General features: G+C 45.0%; 1 protein-coding gene across 2 annotated transcripts in view; it reads left to right on the plus strand.

The window, feature by feature from the left end:
• Window positions 1-22,278, plus strand: part of LOC109867384 (A disintegrin and metalloproteinase with thrombospondin motifs 20) — a 150,022-nt gene extending 127,744 nt beyond the window's left edge. For both annotated transcript variants that reach the window (XM_020456530.2, XM_031801625.1), the window contains 11 exons: window positions 910-1,077; window positions 11,159-11,332; window positions 13,252-13,422; window positions 13,700-13,906; window positions 14,096-14,225; window positions 16,854-16,948; window positions 17,036-17,130; window positions 17,604-17,737; window positions 19,021-19,112; window positions 19,514-19,618; window positions 19,819-22,278. In XM_020456530.2, the coding sequence (XP_020312119.1) occupies window positions 910-1,077; window positions 11,159-11,332; window positions 13,252-13,422; window positions 13,700-13,906; window positions 14,096-14,225; window positions 16,854-16,948; window positions 17,036-17,130; window positions 17,604-17,737; window positions 19,021-19,112; window positions 19,514-19,618; window positions 19,819-19,908 (1,461 nt within the window). In that variant the 3' untranslated portion in view covers window positions 19,909-22,278. The remainder of the gene's footprint in view (window positions 1-909; window positions 1,078-11,158; window positions 11,333-13,251; window positions 13,423-13,699; window positions 13,907-14,095; window positions 14,226-16,853; window positions 16,949-17,035; window positions 17,131-17,603; window positions 17,738-19,020; window positions 19,113-19,513; window positions 19,619-19,818) is intronic.
• Window positions 22,279-22,632: the final 354 nt, after the last annotated feature.

Below are 22,632 nucleotides of genomic sequence, written 5' to 3' on the forward strand. Positions count from 1 at the left end.
CCACCACAAGTTTACCATGAGGCCTGACGAAGGAAAATGCATGGCATTTGGTTTGGTGTAATGCAACATTCTGACATCATAATTAAGGGAAAATGCATATTATGTTTATCTGGGCTGTAAAATATGCTAAAGACAAAACAGAGTTCTCCTCGCCCCTCCTTTACTGCACTCTATTCCAATACCCCATTTTGGAGTGGCTTTGTGTAAGGGGGCTCACTCCCTCTCTCACTGAGAGCAGAGCAGAAATTGTTGGCTCTCTAATTGCTGTCTGGCCTCATGAAGACGCAATAATGTAGAATATTTTAACCTACCAACCGACCGTCATCTCAGGCACGGGGCTTTATGAAGGCTCCGGGTCTGATCAGGGTCTCTGCTTTTTATTCGTTTCGTTCTTTTTTCCTTCTCTCTGTAGCTTTCCTGAAGCATCGTACAGCTTCTTATTGAAACCAGATGATTGTCTAGCCATATGTATGCATCCTGGTATTTTAGCTCTGTGAGTCTTCTCTCTCCTAAGCTTGTGTGTGTGTCTCTCTCTCTAGTTTGTGCCCTACACTATGTTCAGTGTTTACAGGTCAAAGACGGGACTGCATTCAGACCTGGGTGTTCAGTGGATGCTTTACAGAAATCCATGTCATGATTAGTTTAGCCAAAAGTGGTTTATAGCTTGTTTACTTGGCCATGAGATGCAGCAACAAATCAAGAGCGTTTTTCTCCATCTCATACACTGAAGACATCTATATTGAGCAAAGCAGTGTGTTGGATACTTACTGTATATACATTTTAGAACATGGCTCCGAGCAGCGGGTATCAGCATTATTTCAACGAATGTCGTTGGAAAAGCTTTCAGTAGAACCTCTACACGCACTGCCGCCATTTACATTTTTTCTCTCCCTGTCGCTCTCTCTCTAGTGTTCTGTGAGCTGTGGCCGTGGGACCAAGGAGCGGGAGATAGCCTGTGTTTATCCAAACCAAACCCGAATAGAGGAAGATCACTGCAGTCATCTGTCACGTCCCCGGACACAAAAGGCCTGCCGAGCTCGGGGATGCCCCAGTTGGAAAGCCAACAGGTGGAGCGAGGTATGTGTTCACGCCACCCCGTCCCCACACACTCTCGAAATACCCCCTGGCCTCTCTAAAGCTAACAGTCACCTCTAGCAGCTGGGACACACAACTCAAACACAGATGTAGATGATGTACTGTACTCACTAAGAACCTGTCCTATCACTAAGCAGTTGACATATTCCTCTGTCCTTCCGATGTGAGTTAAACACCACAGGCTGGATTTACATAACTGTTTATGCAATTCACTAGACTTGTATACTTGAGAGAAGAAATGTTATGGGAATACCAAAAAGCTTGTGTTGTGCTTTCTCTTCCTCTTCTGGGGTTGACTAGTTATCAAGACAGCATTGGCTAATTCACCAATGCCTTTCTGGTACATTTTGCTGCTCCAATGCAGCATGCTAGACAACATTTTGAATGTGCAATTCACACTTTTCAAACATCACAAATGCAAGAAGGTACCTACTTTCTACAGACGGACGTCACATTGCACATGGCTCCAGACTTGGACAGCCAAGTTGGCGGTCCAACATAGATAAATGCATGGTGGTAGAAGAGACATCATCATTCACAAAGCACAGCAGATTACTGAAGTGCTGGACTGGCTGCAATCAAGACACTTCAGTGCAAAGGGTAGGCGCAGGAGAGACACTTAAAAAAAAAAAAATGGTGTAGCAGTCAGGCGTCTTCGTGTTGTCGTGTGCCATGTATATATCTTTATATATCTATTTTTTTTTCACATATATTTTTTATATTTTTCTTTACCTCAACTTCAACATACTCTCCTGCAACCTGCCTCACCCAATGTGGTATGGATCTGCTATTTTATTTACTTTAGAACCGGTCAACAGCTAACCTTTAGCCCAGACAACTCCTGCCAGTCTGCACAGCGTGAGACAACCCAGAGCTTATCGGACTCCTTTTTCTCCATATTTCCGGATTCCTACCGCAAGCACTGAACCTCTTCACCTGGATCATTGCAGCTAGCTCGCTGCTATCCTGATTGGCTTCTCCTGGCTAACATCCCTGTCCCGAAACAAGAACCAATTAGCCTGGAGCTAGCCTATGCTAAGCCCATCTCCCGGCTAGCTGAAGAGGTCCATCAGCAACTCCTTGGGCTACAATACCTATTCTGCCAATTGGCCTGGACCACTTTTACTGCCGACAAGGAGCCCCGCATACCTCTCCTGAATGTCAATATGCCTTGTCCATTGCTGTTTTGGTTAGTGATTATTGTCTTATTTCACTGTAGAGCCCCCAGCCCTGCTCAATATGCCTCAGCTAACCCTCTTGTCCCACCTCCCACACATGCGGTGACCTCACCTGGTTTAATTGATGTCTCTAGAGACAATACCTCTCTCATCATCACTCAAAGCCTAGGTTTACCTCCACTGTATTTATATCCTACCATAACTTTGTCTGTACATTATGCATTGAATCTATTCTACCGCGCCCAAAAACCTGCTCCTTTTACTCTCTGTTACGAACGTACTAGACAAACACTTCTTATAGCCTTTAGCCATACCCTTATCCTACTCCTCCTCTGCTCCTCTGGTGATGTAGAGGTTAAGCCATGCCCTACAGTGCCTAGCTCTACTCCCATTCCCCAGGCGCTCTCATTTGTTGACTTCTGTATCCGAAAAAGCCTTGGTTTCATCCATGTTAACATTAGAAGCCTCCTCCCTAAATTTGTTTTATTCACTGCTTTAGCACACGCTGCCAACCCAGATGTCCTAGCCGTGTCTGAATCCTGGCTTAGGAAGGCCACCAAAAACCATGAAATTTCAATCCATAACTATAACATTTTCCGACAAGATAGAACTGCCAATCTGCAATCTGCAATCTACTGCAGAGTTCTGTCTTACAATCCAGGTCTGTGTCCAAACAATTTGGGCTTCTACTTTTAAAAATCCACCTTTGCAGAAACAAGTCTCTTACCATTGCCACTTGCTGTGCCCTGGACACCATATGTGAATTGATTGCCCCCATCTATCTTGTGCTGTTAGGTGACCTAAACTGGGACATGCTTAACACCCGGCCATCCTAACGTTGATGCCCTCAATCTCACACAAATGATCAATGAACCTACCAGGTACAACCCCAAATCCGTAAAAACAGGCACATAGATATCATCCTAACCTACCTGCCCTCCAAATATACCTCTGCTGTCTTCAACCAGGATCTCAGCAATCACTGCCTCATTTCTGGCGTCCGTAATGGGTCTGCGGTCAAATGACCCTCATCACTGTCAAAACTCCCTAAAACACGAGCAGGCCTTTCTAATCGACCTGGCCCGGGTATCCTGGAAGGATATTGACCTCATTCCGTCAATAGAAGATGCCTGGTTATTCTTCAAAAGTGCTTTCCTCACAATCTTAAATAAGCAAAATGTTGAACCAGGAACAGATATAGCCCGTGGTTCACTCCAGACCTGACTGCCCTTGACCAGCTCAAAAACATCCTGTGGCGTACGGCATTAGCATCGAATAGCTCCCTCGATATGCAACTTTTCAGGTAAGTTAGGAACCAATACACACAGGTAGTTAGGAAAGCAAAGGTTAGCTTTTTCAAAAAGAAATTTGCATCCTGCAGCACAAACTCCAAAAAGTTCTGGGACACTGTAAAGTCCATGGAGAATAAGAACACCTCTTCCCAGCTGCCCACTGCACTGAGGCTAGGAAACACTGTCACCACCGATAAATCCACAATAATTGAGAATTTCAATAAGCATTTTTATATGGCTGGCCAAGCTTTCCACCTGGCCACCTCTACCCTGGTCAACAGCCCTGTACCCCCCACAGCAACTTGCCCAAGCCTCCCCCTTTTCTCCTTCACCCAAAACCGGATAGCTGATGTTCTGAAAGAGCTGCAAAATCTGGACCCCTACAAATCAGCAGGGCAAGACAATCTGGACCGTCTCTTTCTAAAATGATCAGCCGAAATTGTTGCAACCCCTATTACTAGCCTGTTCAACCTCTCTTTCGTATCTTCTGAGATCCCCAAAGATTGGAAAGCTGTCGCGGTCATCCCCATCTTCAAAGGGGAGACACTCTAGACCCTGTCTGCTACAGACCTATATATATCTTACCCTGCCTTTCTAAGGTCTTCGAAAGTCAAGTTAACAAACAGATCACCGACCATTTCACATCCCACCGTACCTTCTCTGCTTTGCAATCTGGTTTCCGAGATGGTCATGGGTGCACCTCAGCCACGCTTAAGGTCCTAAACGATATCATAACCTCCATCGATAAGAGACTATACTGTGCATCTGTATTCATTGACCTGGCCAAGGCTTTCGACTGTCAATCACCACATTCTTATTGGCAAACTCAACAGCATTAGTTTCTCAAATGACTGCCTCGCCTGGTTCACCAACTACTTCTCAGACAGAGTTCAGTGTGTCAAATCGGAGGGCCTGTTGTCCGGACCTCTGGCAGTCTCTATGGGGGTGCCACGGGGTTCAATTCTCGGGCCGACTATTTTCTCTGTATACATCAATGATGTGGCTCTTGCTGCTGGTGATTCTCTGATCCACTACGCAGAAGACACCATTCTGTATACTTCTGGCACTTCTTTGGACACTGTGTTAATTAACCTCCAGATGAGCTTCAATGCCATACAACTCTCCTTCCGTGGCCTCCAACTGCTCTTAAATGCAAGTAAAGCTAAATGCATGCTCTTCAAACGATCACTGCCTGCACCTGCCCGCCCGTCCAGCATCACTGCTCTGGACATTTCTGACTTAGAATATGTGGACAACTACAAATACCTAGGTGTCTTGTTAGACTGTAAACTCTCCTTCCAGACTCACATTAAGCATCTCCAATCCAAGAAAAAAAGTTTTTGCTAGGTAAATCCCCACCTTATCTCAGCTCACTGATCACCATAGCAGCACCCACCCGTAGCACCCGCTCCAGCAGGTATATTTCACCCCCAGCAGGTATATGGTCACCCCTAAAGCCAATTCCTCCTTTGGCCGCCTTTCCTTCTAGTTCTCTGCTGCCAATGACTGTAACGAATTGCAAAAATCACTGAAGCTGAAGACTCATATCTCCCTCACTAACTTTAAGCACCAGCTGTCCGAACAGCTCACAGATCACTGGACCTGTACATAGCCCATCTGTAAATTGCCAATCTAACTACCTCATCCCCATACTGTTATTTATTTATTTTGCTCCTTTGCACCCCAGTATCTTCATCTTCTGCACATCTATCACATCTATCACTCCAGTAATTTATATCTATCACTCCAGTAATTTACATCTATCACTCCAGTAATTTCTAAACTGTAATTATTTGCCACTATGGCCTATTTATTGCCTTACCTCCCTTGTCTTAGCTCATTTGCACACACTGTATATAGACTTTTTTCTATTATGTTCTTGACTGTATGTTTGTTTATTGCATGTGTAACTCTGTGTTGTTGTTTGTGTCACACTGCTTTACTTTATCTTGGCCAGTTGTAAATGAGAACTTGTTCTCAACTAGCCTACCTGGTTAATTAAAGGTGAAATAAAAATAAATACAACTGGGTGGGGGAGGTGGTGGGGGGACCTGTTAGGTCACAGTCCTGACGGAGCCGACCACACTCTCTTGGTGTCTGCCGAACGAGCGTGCGGCGACTGTGTCAAGGGTGTGACAGCACTTATGGAACCAGAGTCACACTGGGTCAGTAGGCACAGCCAGGGGGCCAGCGCAGGGAGAGGGGAAAAGCCATGAGCCCAAATATATCATAAGGCCACCAGAGAGTAAAGGAGATGAAGGTGGAGGGAGCATAGGGAGTATCTGTATCTGTCCATAAAACACACTCTAGAGAATATATACACAGGGGTTAAATTGGGCCGGGGTCCGGCCGAGTCTGAGACCTGAGTCCCGCCAGGTCCGAGACCCGACACCTATGATCCAAATGAGAGCCGGGCAGAGCTGAAATCCAGTACCTTTCGTTAAACTATTTGAATGATCTAATGAAAAACAGTTGTGCACATTACCTTTTCCACAGCCAACAACATGAGTAAGCAACAGCAAAATCAGACAACCCCATACTGTAGTAGAATAGTTTACCTATTCAATTGTTCAGCCTGTCGTATTCTATGCGAGATAAAAGCCTATTCATCTCGAGGCGTATTCAAATTGCGAGTGCTGTACAGGGCGAGAAATATGCATATCCAGTCATTATTGTACATTCTTTTTTTTCTTTTTTTTCACCCCTTTTACTCCCCAATTTCGTGCTATCCAATTGTTGTAGTAGCTACTATCTTGTCTCATCGCTACAACTCCCGTAGGGCTCGCGAGAGACGAAGGTTGAAAGTCATGTGTCCTCCGATACACAACCCAACCAAGCCGCACTGCTTCTTAACACAGCGCCATCCAACCCGGAAGCTAGCCGCACCAATGTGTCGCAGGAAACACCGTGCACCTGGCAACCTTGGTTAGCGCGCACTGCGCCCAGGCCGCCGCCACAGGAGTTATTGGTGCGCGATGAGACAAGGATTTCCCTACCGGCCAAACCCTCCCTAACCCGGACGACGCTAGGCCAATTGTGCGTCGCCCCACGGACCTCCCGGTTGCGGCCGGTTACGACAGAGCCTGGGCGCGAACCCAGAGTCTCTGGTAACCACTGCGCCACCCGGGAGGCCCCATCATTGTACATTCTTAATGCAGTCGCAGGAAAACACACTTTTCAAAGGAGTTTTGAATGCCACTGTTAAAAGAGGAGGATCACGGACCTTTCTAGTGTTACTAGGCTACACTTATTTCTTAAATCCAATAAATTAGTTGGTTAAAATGCAAATTTTTAGAGCCTGAGTTTTCAGCAGCAGCACGGTTTATTCGCTCGCAAATGGCGTTGAATGCATATGGAAGACCAGGTCTAAATGTAACAAGGGTCAGCTGTAACAGTTAGGCCTAAATTATATTCACAGTACATGATCCTTGGTTGGTTGAGTGCCAGTGGAAGGTATCAAGTAATCAACATGGTGCTAACTAGCAACAAGAGCCTAATGTTTAGACTTTAGAATTTGAGTTCTAGCTAATGATTAGCCCAATGGGATAAATGCAGATGGGCAACCCTCAGCCTGTATATTTATAGCCACTATGGTGCATCAGGTGGGCTACATCAGGTGATGATGCTTATTGCTAAATAGCACACCTGTCTGATAATATGGACCAATATGTTATATTGGGCTCATTTCTGGAGGGGGAAATTCTATTTTATATGTCAGCATCATTTTATTTTCATACATTTTGGAGTAAAACACCCTTTTCAAAAGTCTGACCTTATGATGTTCTCACAGTCATTCTCCCCCCCAAAAATGGTAGGTCCCTCTGCAACCTGTGGTATGCTATGATATGTGCGTTTTTTTGTCTGTATATATTCATGCTAATATATTATATTACCCCCCCAGACCCCCCAGTTTTCACTGCTTCTCTCACTCACTGATATATTTAAGTTATTTTTGTGTTGGACATAGGATGGTGAGCAAAGTGAGATCAACAGGTCTTGTATGAAGTGAACTCACACTGCTCTCCACGCCTAAACTGCGGTTGTGAAATCCCAATTGGGCTTGCATTGGTAAGCCATCTCTGTCTTCCCACATGAGACCACTCCCCTTAAGGGCCTCACTCTCCCTCTCACTCTTCCTCCCTGGTGTCTGGAAGCAATCATCTCCCTCCACATACCACCAGAAACCATGAAATCCACAACTATAACATAAAGACATGTTTCATATCTAAACGTTCATGCCTGTGACAACTTTGGAAACCTCAGCACCCACCGTTTGGGCTTTTCAGCAGCTAGCCACTCAACCCCCTCACAGTTGCCTCTGAATGGGGGTCTGTGAAGGGGTACAAGGGGGTGTGAGAAGGGTAAATGAGGAAGGGGTGAGGACTGCCTGTAGAGCTCTTGGTGTGGGGCGGCCCGTGCTCGGGAGTGGAGTGGCGGCGATCCCACTGATTCGTCTGTGACAGCTGCATGTTCCACCTCTCTATGGTCAACCACACTGTGCTAAGGCGTGTTTTTGGGGTCCGCTGTCCTATCCAATCAAAACCCATAGAATTAGAATAACTAGTTCACATTCTAGTATATTCTTATTCTAATTCTATTCTAAATTCGATGTTTATGTCAAACAGACGTACTGCAGATGGGTAGAGAACAGCAGTCTGTGGAGAAGCTCAACTCCAACATTGAATAGTGAATAGTCCGACATTGAATAGTGTGCTCAATTGTGATAAATTTGATCTTCAGCAATGAAAACCAAAAAGTCTCTTGGAAAGAGAATCACATTTCTTAACCCATAACTGTTGTTCAAATCGCAATAGGAGGCTCTATTACACCCCGCTATGGGATGTTAAAAACGCAAGCCTTTAAATGAGGCCTCGTTCTTTGGCTTAGACCTGCATCTGAGTTCAGATTCCCCTTAATGCTTTTTGTTCTCCTTCCAAACATAAGGAGCAAGACTTCACCTAACCGCACACCATAGAGACGACGACGTAGGCCTGCAAAACAGTTGTAGTACAGCATGATATAGCCTACTGTATAAATGATCGAACGGGATATATGGTACTTACAGTACATGTGGCTCTATAGTATTTACACAGCTTTCTTCTAGAACACTGGGGGTTGGTTTCCAGACCCAGATTAAGCTAGTCCTGGACTAAAAAGCACTTTGAGTGGAGAGTCTCCATTAAACATGCTTCTTAGTCCAGGATATGGCTTAATCTTTTGTCTAGGAAACCTGTTCTGGAGAGCTTCTTCGGCATGCAGGTAGGATTCTCAATGGCTTCAAAGAGATGGGCCATGTGATAGACCTGTGAGTGAACTGACAATACGGCTCACACAGGCACGACGAATGCAGGCTCAGAGGAAAACATATTTCTCTGTTTGTATTGGTCAATACGCAGCATCATATGTTACAAAGGGCATCAAATGGAGATGATTTCTGTATTTTGGAAGTTACATATCTTGAGAATGTGATTTGATGACAAGCAAAACATTTTGGGACTATGTCAACAATGGACTTATGAAACAAATACCAAAATATCTTTTTTTGTGTGGAGTTTTCCTTTAAGGCCTGTGAATCAAACCCAGCAGACTAAACGAAGCATATAAACTCAGCAAAAAAAGAAACATCCCTTTTTCAGGACCCTGTCTTTCAAAGATCATTTGTAAAATCCAAATAACTTCACAGATCTTCATTGTAAAGGGTTCAAGCACTTCCCATGCTTGTTCAATGAACAATAAACAATTCATGAACATGCACCTGTGGAACGGTTGTTAAGACACTAACAGCTTACAGATGGTAGGCAATTAAGGTCACAGTTATGAAAACTTAGGACACTAAAGAGGCCTTTCTACTGACTCTGAAAAACACCAAAAGAAAGATGCCCAGGTTCCCTGCTCATCTGCGTGAACATGCCTTAGGCATGCTGCAAGGAGGCATGAGGACTGCAGATGTGGCCAGGGCAATAAATTGCAATGTTCGTACTGTGAGGCGCCTAAGACGGGGAGACAGGACGGACAGCTGATCGTCCTCGCAGTGGTAGACCATGTGTAACAGCACCTGCACAGGATCGGTACATCTGAACATCACACCTGCGGGACAGGTACAGGATGGCAACATCATGCACAATCCCTCCATCAGTGCTCAGACTGTGCGCAATAGGCTGAGAGAGGCTGAAAGAGGCTGAACTGAGGGCTTGTAGGCCTGTTGTAAGGCAGGTCCTCACCAAACATCGCTGGCAACAACGTCACCTACACAAACCCACCTTCGCTGGACCAGACAGGACTGGCAAAAAGTGCTCTTCACTGATGAGTCGTGGTTTTGTCTCACCAGGGGTGATGGTCGTATTCGCGTTTATCGTCGAAGGAATGAGCGTTACACCGAGGCCTGTAGGATCGATTTGGAGGTGGAGGGTCCGTCATCATCGGACTGAGCTTGTTGTCATTGCAGGAAATCTCAATGCTGTGCGTTACAGGGAAGACATCCTCCTCCCTCATGTGGTACCCTTCCTGCAGGCTCATCCTGACATGACCATCCAGCATGACAATGCCACCAGCCATACTGCTCGTTCTGTGCGTAATTTCCTGCAAGACAGGAATGTCAGTGTTCTGCCATGGCCAGCGAAGGGCTCGGATCTCAATCCCATTGAGCACGTCTGGGACCTGTTGGATCGGAGGGTGAGGGCTAGGGCTATTTCCTACAGAAATGTCCGGGAACTTGCAGGTGCCTTGGTGGAGGAGTGGGGTAACATCTCACAGCGAGAACTGGCAATTCCGGTGCAGTCAATGAAGAGGAGATGCACTGCAGTACTTAATACAGCTGGTGGCCACACCAGATACTGATTGTTACTTTTGATTTTGACCCCCCCTTTGTTCAGGGACACATTATTCAATTTCTGTTAGTCACATGTCTGTGGAACTTGTTCAGTTTATGTCTCAGTTGTTGAATCTTGTTATGTTCATACAAATATTTATACATGTTAAGTTTGCTGAAAATTAAACAGTTGACAGTGAGAGGACATTTCTTTTTTTGCTGAGTTTATGTTTACTTAGTCCCAGTCAGAGAGGGTGAGAGGGGACATGATGGGAAAATGTATGTGTTATGGTTTAGATTTCAGATCTGGTTGCTACAGCCCATGCCATACGACTCCTGAACATCTAGTCAAATGGCTACCCAGACCATTTTTACTATTGTTATTTTTTACTGCTGCTCTTTAATTACTTGTTACTTTTATCTCTTATTCTTATCCATATTTTTTGAAACTGCACTGTTGGTTAGGGGCTCGTAAGTAAGCATTTCACTGTAAGGTCTACACCTGTTGTATTCGGCGCATGTGACGAATACAATTTGATTTGATTACAGTACCAGTAGAATGACAAAAAAGGTTCTCTGAGCAGGAAATGTAATCAGATGATTAACTCTCACTCTGTGTTTAAAATCACCAAAACGTTGCATTTGGGAATAAAAAGTGGCTGCTGAAGGTGTTCGTGAAACGGCCTTTGTGTGCAGACTTATATAGTGTGTGCTTCTTTCTGTCAGTGTGTGTTTTGTGTCAGGCAATCTAACGCGTGTGTTTGTGTGTTTGTGTGTATTTGTAGTGCTCTGTCCCCTGTGGAGTAGGGGTCCAGAACAGAGAAGTGTACTGCAGACTGAAGGGTACAGGACGGGTAAGAGAAGAGCTGTGTGGTTCCCACAACCATCCTGCCACTGCCCAGCCCTGCCAGGCTACTGAGTGTCTCCATTACACCTGGGCAGCCGGAGAGTGGCAAGATGTAAGTATTGACCTCTGTCTATCTTTCTCTTTGTCTTTCCATCTTCTTCTTTCTATTTCACTTCCTTTTTCTCTTCTTCTTCCTTCTCCTTTGACACAAACAGGGGCGAGTCACCAGCCCCTCCATATAACTGTCTTATTGTAGGTTTGGGGTTTCTCCCATCCAACTTCAAATTCACCTCTATGTGCTATGGGTCCTGTTCAGGGTTTGATCAGTAGTCGACCGTCAACGTGCTCTCTTTACTATCCAACCCCCCCCCCTAAAAAAACACTCCAGAATACCCAGGCAAGGCCGCCATGTGTGAGGCACAGTGACGAAGTGGGGCTGTCCACTGGACAAGCACACAAAACACTAAGCCCCAAGTGGAACCTCAGTTTAGAATGCATCGCTTCCCCAAAATTCCACAAGGGGAAGAGAATTTGTTGAATGTCCCGAGACAGAACATCAGAGAGCCAATGTGCTTTTAAATACGATTTCATCATTTGATTATATTCGCATACATTTGTTAATAGAGACAGACTCCAGTTGCTAGCATGTGTGTTTAATGAATACACAGCGGTTAGGGTGTTTGTGTGCGAGAGAAAGACATAAAATCATCATACTGGAGATTTGTTATTGGCAGCGCTCGGACACAGCTCTTTCCACTAGACTAGAGCAAGTGGACCAGACCAGCTGTGTTTGTGAGGTCGCTAAGGTAGCCCAGCACTCCTGCATCACACAATGAGGGTTTGAATGATAACCATCAGTCTATGATAAATCACATCCAAACCTCAAAGCACTGATCCGTATCAGCTCTGCGGCTTTTGTCTTTTCGAGGGGCACTACACTGTGTGACGTGAGCACTGAGCAGTCCCCTTGAACTCAGTGTTTTCTACCCTTGGCCCCTCTCTTTCTTTCATGTCCCCCCCCTACATTGTCGCCAAAGTTGAGGACACAAAAAGATGAGCGCCATGTAAGGACTTTGTGCTGCTTCCTGGTGCAGGAATGTTTGCACGCACTCAGATCCTGTCTGCCTGTGTTGCTGTGCATTCCACTGATCGTTTACAGCCTCCTGTCTCAGAAACAGACGTTTCTGGCCCAGAAACCATTTCGGGCTTAGAATGAGAGATTCTTACAAACAAAACCGATAACTTATTTGATTTCGTAGGACATTATGCTTTAGCCATTCAAACTGTAGTGTGCCTACTCTCACATTGGCATACCTGTCTTCAGTCTTGACATCCTCTCTAAACCGTCGTTTTGAGTTCACTCAAAACCAACTCGAGTCTCCACCCATGATGTGCCGTTTGCTTTATCGTTGGGGTTGTTCTTGAAAGCAACATGAGATGTCATATCATGCTTACTGTTCCTCTCCTGGATAAAGTGTAGAAGACATATTTTTTTAGACAGAACCATTTTCTTCTGGAGTTTGACCATCTGGAGGAAACAACCAAACCTGGCAGAACTTCTCGGGAGATATCTCTGCTAGCGGTCCAACACTGCCCCCTATGCCAATCTGAAGACATTACCCTTTGTTCCACACTTTACTGTATTCACCTTGTCCGCCAGCCATCTCTCTCTCTCTCTCTCTGCTCTCTCTCTCCTCTCTTCTCTCTTCTCTCTCCTCTCTCTCCTCTCTCTCTCTCCTCTTTCTCTCTCTCTCCTCTCTCTCTTCCTCTCTCTCCTCTCTCTCTTCCTCTCTTCTTTCTTCATCTCTCCTCTCTCTCTCTCTCTCTCTCTCTCTCTCTCTGTCACTGTCTCTGTCTCTCTCTCTCTCTCTCTCTCTCTCTCTCTCTCTCTGTCTCTCTGTGTGTCGAATCTATATGCGGTAGCAATTGAGACTGGGGACAAGTTTACACTTGTATTACGTATGATGCCTTTTGATGTTGACACGATGACTGACCCTCATGTTGTTCTCGTCCTCTGTCTGTTCTCCGCAGTGTAACGCCACCTGTGGAGAGGGTATGAGGAACAGGAAGGTTCTGTGCGTGGGGGCTGGGCTGACCCCTGTCCAGGACGCCCTCTGTGACCCCTCGTCTTGCCCTGCCCTGCGCCAGCCCTGCAGTGGAGCAGCCTGCCACTACACGTGGATGACAGGGGAGTGGTCACAGGTAGGAACCTTGATTTAGGAAACCCCTGCCTCCTGTTTGTGTCGCTTTTTCACTTCTAGAATTGCAAAGCGACTGCGTCCTTGAAAAGCGCTATTCAAATCCCATGTATTATTATTACACCTTTAGATAGGCCTACCTTTGCGTCATTCGATGTAACGATTTACCAACCGTATTTGACTAGCCTAGGTCGTCAAAAACAAATGGATGTATTGTGTTAATCCACGTGTCTCTACAGTATATCTGCTACGGTGTGATCTCCATTGTGTGTGATTTCCAGTGCTCTACCAGCTGTGGAGTGGGCTACCAGCAGCGTATAGTGTCCTGCTCCGTGATGCCATCCTCCCTGACCCTGCACCCATATGATGCCCAGTCCTCTGCACAGTCCCGCCCCCACTGTCCAGAGCCCCACCCTCCTGGCACCAGACAGTGCCTCCTTAGGGACTGCCCACAAGCTGCCTACTGGAAAGTTGGCCCATGGAGCAAGGTGTGTTTCAGTGTGTTTGAGAGAGAGAAAAAGGGGGATGGAGAGAATGGGGAGAGGGAGAGAAAGGGGTTGGTAAACCCCTTTCATGATATTGAAGCAACAGTTACTTGATACAGTTTTGTTTTGTACTGTGAGTGTGTAATTTGTCAGTCGTTTCCATGTAATTGATGCCCTTTATGTGCTCCTCAGTGCTCCCAGACGTGTGGAGCGGGAGTCATGGAGCGCAGGTTGGAGTGTCTGGCCTCTAAAGGACAACCGTCCAAACACTGCCGTCCAGCCGAGAGGCCCGAGTCACGGGCCGCCTGCCGAGAGCGAGAGTGTGAGTCTCTACAATACTACTTCTAGTGTACACAGCCTCTCTACTACTCATCTCCACTATTTCTACACAGCCTCTCTGCTACTCATCTCCACTATTTCTACACAGCCTCTCTACTACTCATCTCCACTATTTCTACACAGCCTCTCTTACTACTCATCTCCACTATTTCTACACAGCCTCTCTACTACTCATCTCCACTATTTCTACACAGCCTCTCTGCTACTCATCTCCACTATTTCTACACAGCCTCTCTGCTACTCATCTCCACTATTTCTACACAGCCTCTCTACTACTCATCTCCACTATTTCTACACAGCCTCTCTGCTACTCATCTCCACTATTTCTACACAGCCTCTCTGCTACTCATCTCCACTATTTCTACACAGCCTCTCTGCTACTCATCTCCACTATTTCTACACAGCCTCTCTGCTACTCATCTCCACTATTTCTACACAGCCTCTCTACTACTCATCTCCACTATTTCTACACAGCCTCTCTGCTACTCATCTCCACTATTTCTACACAGCCTCTCTACTACTCATCTCCACTATTTCTACACAGCCTCTCTGCTACTCATCTCCACTATTTCTACACAGCCTCTCTGCTACTCATCTCCACTATTTCTACACAGCCTCTCTGCTACTCATCTCCACTATTTCTACACAGCCTCTCTACTACTCATCTCCACTATTTCTACACAGCCTCTCTGCTACTCATCTCCACTATTTCTACACAGCCTCTCTGCTACTCATCTCCACTATTTCTACACAGCCTCTCTACTACTCATCTCCACTATTTCTACACAGCCTCTCTACTACTCATCTCCACTATTTCTACACAGCCTCTCTGCTACTCATCTCCACTATTTCTACACAGCCTCTCTTACTACTCATCTCCACTATTTCTACACAGCCTCTCTACTACTCATCTCCACTATTTCTACACAGCCTCTCTGCTACTCATCTCCACTATTTCTACACAGCCTCTCTACTACCCATCTCCACTATTTCTACACAGCCTCTCCCTTAAGTATTAGGCCTAAAACGTAGATGTGCTTTCCTTGCCAACTTGTCTGATTCATGCAGTGCTTATTGCCAAACAGGAATGTGTATAGTAATAGTATTGAATAGACTGTGCTGTATATAGCAGCTTACTGCCATTGTGATTTGTCTGATGGTGTTTATAGAATGTCAACTTGTTTCTTCATTTGAACACTTTACGTTAACCTTGACTTTGAGGCTCTCTTGGAGAAGTTGATTTCTGAAACAATAAATAGTGAGTTGGTGACAGACAGCTTGCAGTGTGCTACGGTTGGGGTTAAGACTGGAGTTGAGTCTGAGATTGGGTCTGGTTCCGTGACTGGGTCTGGGGCTGAGGCTGGGGGAGACCTTCACTCCTGACCCTGGCTGTGTGTTAGCTGAGTCGGCTCCAGGTTTGCAGGTTCATTCCCCACATCTCAGATGTTTAGACACGGTCTCACTGTGGAGCATTCTGCCGTTAAGTCTCTTGCCAAGTCAGGCATCGGGCGAAAGGAAAATGCTCGGTTGACAGCCGGTTCACCAGTAAAGTAATAATACTATCAGCTAATCGGAGAGTTCTGGCCTCCAACCGCACAGGAACAACTGTGGGGGGAATGTAAACAAAGAGAGATGTTTTTAACAAGGCCCCCCCCAGTGTTGAACTCCTACTCACACCTTGACCAGATACAAATCATTTTCGTTGAGTTTTTCCTGCTGTTTATTTGTTGGAATGCTTCTAACGTTTAGTGGAACACGATCATTTACTGACCTATGTGAAGTCTACTGTAGCACTACGGGGACTCTTCCATTATACGCTACAGTTACACTACTGTTCAAAAGTTTGGGGTCACTTAGAAATGTCCTTGTTTTTGAAAGAAAAGCTCATTTTTCTGTTCGTTAAAATAACATCAAATTGATCAGAAATACAGTGGAGACATTGTTAATGTTGTAAATGACTATTGTAGCTGGAAACGGATAATTTTTTTATGGAATATCTACATAGGCGTACAGAGGCCCATTATGAGCAACCATCACTCCTGTGTTCCAATGGCACGTTGTGTTAGCTTATCCAAGTTTATCATTTTAAAAGGCTAATTGATCATTAGAAAACCCTTTTGCAATTATGTTAGCACAGCTGAAAACTGTTCTGATTAAAGAAACATTAAAACTGGCCTTCTTTAGACTAGTTGAGTATCTGGAGCATCAGCATTTGTGGGTTCGATTACAGGCTCAAAATGGCCAGAAACAAAGAACTTTCTTCTGAAACTCGTCAGTCTATTCCTGTTCTGAGAAATTAAGGCTATTCCATGCGAGAAATTGCCAAGAAACTGAAGATCTCGTACAACGCTGTGTACTACTCCCTTCACAGAAGTTTTTCTTTCAAAAACAAGGTGATCCCAAACTAAGTGACCCCAAACATTTGAACGGTAATGTATATTAAATGATTAGTTAAAATAACTTTCTAATATCTGTACTTTGTAACTTTGTTTTTCATGGTAATTTTCATTTCAGTGTTAAGTATCCTGTTCATATTGACCTACATATTGACCAGCACCATCCCCTATAATACTGTAAAACCAAAGGTGCTCCCTCTTATGCCTGATCACAGGTCAGCTGTTCATGTCCTGCAGAGAGGTCCAGATGAGACAGGAAGTGAGGATGGATGGGGAGTTCTACCTGAAGGTCAAGTCCAGGATACTGCAGGTGTGTGTGCTCTGTCAAAATAACTTCCCATCACTTCGTCATTCAGCCACATCCTCATCTGTTGTCTCGATGTGTGTTTCCTCCTAGATCTTCTGTGCTGAGATGCAGACTGATTTCCCTAAGGAATATGTTACTCTGCGGAGCGGTCAGACAGACAACTACTCGGAGGTCTATGGATACAGGTGTGCTTGTTGAAATCAGATTATTCTCCTGCAACAATTGACATTCGAGTCATTTAGCAGACACTCTTTCCCACAGCAACTTACAGTAGTGAGTGCAGACATTTTCTCTTACTGGTTCCCCATGGGAATTGAACCCACAAACCTGGTCTTGCAAGCACCATGCTCTACCACCCTGTTGCCAGTGTATGTGATGAGTGACAACATGTATAGGATTCCTTCCTGTATTTTTTTATTATTATTTTTATGTACCTTGATTATGGCCCAGCGTCGTCCGGGTTTGGCCGGTGTCGGCCGTCATTGTAAATAAGAATTTGTTCATAACTGACTTAACTGACCCTACCTCGGACGAGGCTAGGCCAATTGTGCACCGCCCTATTGGACTCCCCATCACGGCCGTCTGTCTACGGACAGAATGTACTGTATTTTCCATATAAGGAATGTACCTTATCTGTACCATTATTTTTAACGTCTAGGTTGCTGAACCCTTTTGAGTGCCCTTATAATGGCAGCAGAAGGCAGGACTGTGACTGCAGGAACGATTACTCTGCAGTGGGGTACACTCTCTTCCACAAGGTCCGCCTGGACATCAGCTCCCTGAGGATAATGAGTGAGTAATGACCATGTGATTGCCTGACCACTCCACTGTAATGAGACCACACATCCATGTTGTTTTACTCCTGCACACACCCCACTCCTCTTACCCACAGCACGGGATAACGTCTTTGCCAAGAGGGAATTGCTCGCCGAATGCAATTTTGAACACCTTTCGCCATACTCCTGACAGAAATCGCGATAATCGCCTTTCAACAGGCCTTGGTCACGTCACTGGGATAGAGTCAAAGCAGTCCCCTTTGAGACACAAACTCACAGACACATGGTTACACACAGGCATACTCACAGACACATGGTTACACACAGGCATACTCACAGACACATGGTTACACACAGGCATACTCACAGACACATGGTTACACACAGGCATACTCACAGACACATGGTTACACACAGGCATACTCACAGACACATGGTTACACACAGGCATACTCACAAACACACAAATGCTCGTACACACACACAAAATCGATTGTGTTTTCTGACACACACATCGGGAGTCACACATACTCTCTCTCTCTCTTATACACACACACACACACACACACGCAACATCTCCAGGCGATATTCCTATCTTCTGCCCATTACGACGTCCAGCCCAACCTCTCCTGTTGTCCCTGAGCATGCCTTAGATTAGTGCACATGTGGCGTGGTCAGGATATGTGGTAATTATATGTGTGTGCGGCTAGGAGGAGGGAGCCCACCACTCCACTCCACTCCACCACTTCACAGAACCCATGCAGTCATCTTCCCATCCCATCCCATTCCCTGTCTACTCTGGTCCTGACAGCACATGTTCCCACCACACCAGGCCCTCCCCGCGCACTGCAAGGAACTCATTTGGGCTTGACTCTTAAAAAAATATAAAAAAATAAAGAATAATGACTTAGATTATGAGCTGCTCTAGCTGTGCAATGTGTTTCTCATTAACTTTACAAAGCGAGAGAGAGACAAGGAGGGAGAGAGAGAGAGACAGGGAGGGAAGGGAGAGAGAGAGAGAGAGAGAGACAGGGAGGGAAGGGAGAGAGAGAGACACAGGGAGGGAGAGGGAAGGAAGGAAAGAGAGAGAGAGGGAGGGAGACTAGGAGGGAGGGAGCGCACTGGTCATGGTCACCATGCGTGACGAAGCCGTAAAAACAGGGGAACTAAGATCATCTTAAATGTCATGTCGTTAGGCCTTAAGCCAAGGTAGTTGTTTAGAGCCCCTCGTCTCCTACTCATGTGTCTGTGTATTGACTGTGACCTTCATATGCTCTGTGTCTCTGCGTTGTGTACCAGCCACAGACCTGCAGTTCTCTCAGACCCTGCTTGGCCGTCCCGTCCCGTTCGCCACGGCGGGAGACTGTTACAGCGCTGCCAAGTGTCCTCAGGTATGAAACACAGACCATTTGTGAGTCTATAAATGACAGACTATAATCTGTACGCCTGTATGTCTTGATGGATGCCTTGAGCCAACCTTTGCTGGCCGAGGTGTTGAAATTCAGTTCTGTCTGACTGGGTTTTACTGACCTGACCCGTCCAGTCTGTTAACTGGAGAGAAGTGTGAAATCGTACGTTTTCCCAGTTTCCACCAGGGTAGTAACCACAGAATCACATTTAACCGTCCAGTGGAGCTCAGTGTGTCTGCCCACTGTACCGTGGTGCTTTAGTTGTCAGCCACCGGAATGGAAATTAGATACAGCCTAATTGACTGTATTTGATTCCTGATCAGGTCCAGTAAAACAGTTTCAGTTTGTTGGTCTATTGTAATCACTCTGGTGTGCTTCCACAGGGCCAGTTTAGCATCAACCTCATAGGGACTGGTCTGAAGGTGGCTGAGACAACCAAGTGGACCTCACAGGGCAACTATGTCTCTGTCAAAGTCCACAGATCAGAGGTAAGGAGGACTAGAAATTCTGGATGTTCTGAATGACTACTCTAAACCGTCCTATCGTCTGAATTGTCACTTGTTTGATTTTCGAATCTGATTCATTCAAGAGGAATTTCTAGAGGCATTAATAAAAATCCTCATTCTCTATGGAAAGTTCATTTTTGTCCTGTCCCATTCCATTCTCATTTCTCCCTCTCTGTCTGTAGGACGGGGCAAGAATCTACGGTCGCTGTGGTGGCTTCTGTGGGAAGTGCATTCCCCAGCCTCACAACGGCCTGCTGGTTCAGGTCCAGTAAGGGTCGGAGCAACGTCAGACCAGGCAGTGAAACAGACACCAGACCAGAGCTTCCGGGGTTCCAATGCACTTCATTTGTGAATGTGGCCACTAACTCCTCCCTTCATCACCCCTTCCTCCCCACCCGGCAGCTAGAACATAGGGACAGCTCAAAGAATCTACACTGAGTATACCAACACCTTCCTAATATTGAGTTGCACTGCCCCCTTTTGCCCTCAGAACAGCCTCAATTAGTCGGGGCATGGACTCTACAAGGTGTTGAAAGCGTTCCACAGGGATGCTGGCCTGTGTTGACTCCAAATGCTTCCCACAGTTGTGTTAAGTTGGCTGGATGTCCTTTGGATGGTGGACCATTCTTGATACACACGGGAAACTGTTGAGCGGGAAAAACCCAGCAGCATTGCAGTTCTTGACACAAACCGGTGCGCCTGGCACATAATACCTGTTCAAAGACACTTAATTATTTTGTCTTGCCCATTCACCCTCTGAATGACACACATCCATGTCTCAATTGTCTCGAGGCTTAAAAAACCTTCTTTAACCTGTCTCCTCCCCTTCATCTACACTGATTGAAGTGGATATTAACAGGTGACATCAATAAGAGATCATAGCTTTTACCTGGATTCACCTGGTCAGTCTATGTCATGGAAAGATCGGGTGTCCTAAATGTTTTGTATACTCAGTGTATTCGCTAGTAGTGTCGTGACGCGTGGGTTATTACTAATTCCTGCCAAAAGGCTGTTCTTGTTGTGATTAGTATTCATCCAAAATGATAGGAAGAAGAGAGCTACAGATCAGGAGATACGTCCAGACATGGGTTTTTCGGGAAATATTTGTTCACCAATTAGTTAGCTAGGGTTTGTGTACTACTGTTGTTGTGCATTCTTCTACTAATGGTCACCCAGACTTGCCTTATCTCAAAGGTCAAAGGTTACAGTGAGGAGTACTATGCCTTCTGACCACTGCATCCCAGACTAGTCCTCACTGTTCAGAACCCAATGTTACTGACTACTGACTGACAATGTGATTAGAATAATATCTCTAGCAGGTCATAGAGAGACAACCAATAGACACTAACTCATTGGTGATGTGGTCTGGGGGGAAAAAAATGGGTTGTTTGTCCCTGGAAAACAGTTTGTTTATATATTTAAATGAATTCATATGGTGGTAACTGTTGTCTACATCATTTAAGAGGTGGAAAGTCAAGGCCGAGCTCTCATCTCCAGTCAGAAACTAGTTTGGCTTAGTTCACTTGTGACATTGTTTTCCAGATCATGTCCCTTCTAGGTCCTATAGGTGCATGCGACCCTACCTCTCACAAGCATCCATACTCATGAGATGTAATTTCATTATATCGTCAAATATTTCTTTGACCATATTTATACTGTAATGATACATAGAGACATGTTTTTGTACTACAATGACTACTAGAAGCCAGGAAGCTATTGTTTGGTTTACTTGTTTGTTGCTGAAATGGTATTACAGTGTGTAGGGTGAGTAACTACTAATCTGAAAGAGGCTCTTTGAATGGTGCTTTAATAGCACTGACATCACCACTAATCTTGAGAAGGAACTCACCACTGGCATTTCGAACTGCCATTAGCTTCATGCCTAGTGTAAATGTACTACTACAGAATAATGCCCACAATGCTTTGCAGAACATGTCATGGTCCTTTTATTAATGTAGCTGAAGACCAACCTGGAGGGTTGCCAGATATCCTGAACTACATGAGGGAACCTGCCTGAAGTAGCTCTATCATCATTTAGGTAAATTAAACTCTTTTTCACCACTATAACTGGAGCAGATTTGGCAACCCTGCCATGCTGGTACGCCGGTGTTAAGCTTTAACCAAAGTTTCATAGATGCAGATTAGAAATTTTGTCAGATAATGCAGCTACTTTTGATTTAAGGAATGGTAGGTAGAAAACCCCTTGCAAAAGTCAATGAGCAGCTAGAAAACCTTTGGCTATCATTCTTGTTTGATAGGCAATTATACTATGATGAGGTCTGTATCAGAAATGGAAAGAATACTTGATGCACTATGTGCCATAAATTTTGTAGAAAAGTAATCCTGTTTGTTTCTTTTTTTAAATAATAGTTCAGATTTGTAACTTATGATGTTTCTTTTTTTAATATTCGTGCTGTGTTTTGAATGTAATGGGAATTGGTACGGAATTGAACAAGATGCTTGTTTGCTATGTATTATCCAAAGATGATTTTAAGAATCATATGTACTTACAGTGTGTATGTAGGTTATATAAAATGGATTGATCCAGGTGCTATGGTCACTAATTGCAGCAACATCATAGGTCTTGCTACTTTACTAATACTGTAAAATAAGAAATAATAAAATATTTGAATGCTTTTCAATTGATTTCTGTGTGTTGAATGCTTCCATATTACAATGCTTTTGTCTTGCTTCATACAGAGTGAATGGTTAACAGATCAGTGCTGGTGCGCTCTTCAACAGAGGTGGCCTTTGGTTAGACATGAATGGCAGAGGGTCAGAGCTAGTTAGATGGCTGTGTTAGCTGACTTGTGGGCCCATGTGGATTCACTTATTTTGTGCATTTCCAAAACATGACTTGAGTTCAATTTCACTCAAATACTTTGGCTGTAGTTTCTCACTACACCAGGTACACTCAGTGTTGAACCCTACAGCTTGGGCTGCCAACTTATCAATGAGTCACCAAATCCATATGTCAAATCAAAAAGTGAGGTCAG

This window comes from Oncorhynchus kisutch, linkage group LG22, assembly GCF_002021735.2.
Source record: "Oncorhynchus kisutch isolate 150728-3 linkage group LG22, Okis_V2, whole genome shotgun sequence".
Lineage (NCBI taxonomy): Eukaryota > Metazoa > Chordata > Actinopteri > Salmoniformes > Salmonidae > Oncorhynchus > Oncorhynchus kisutch.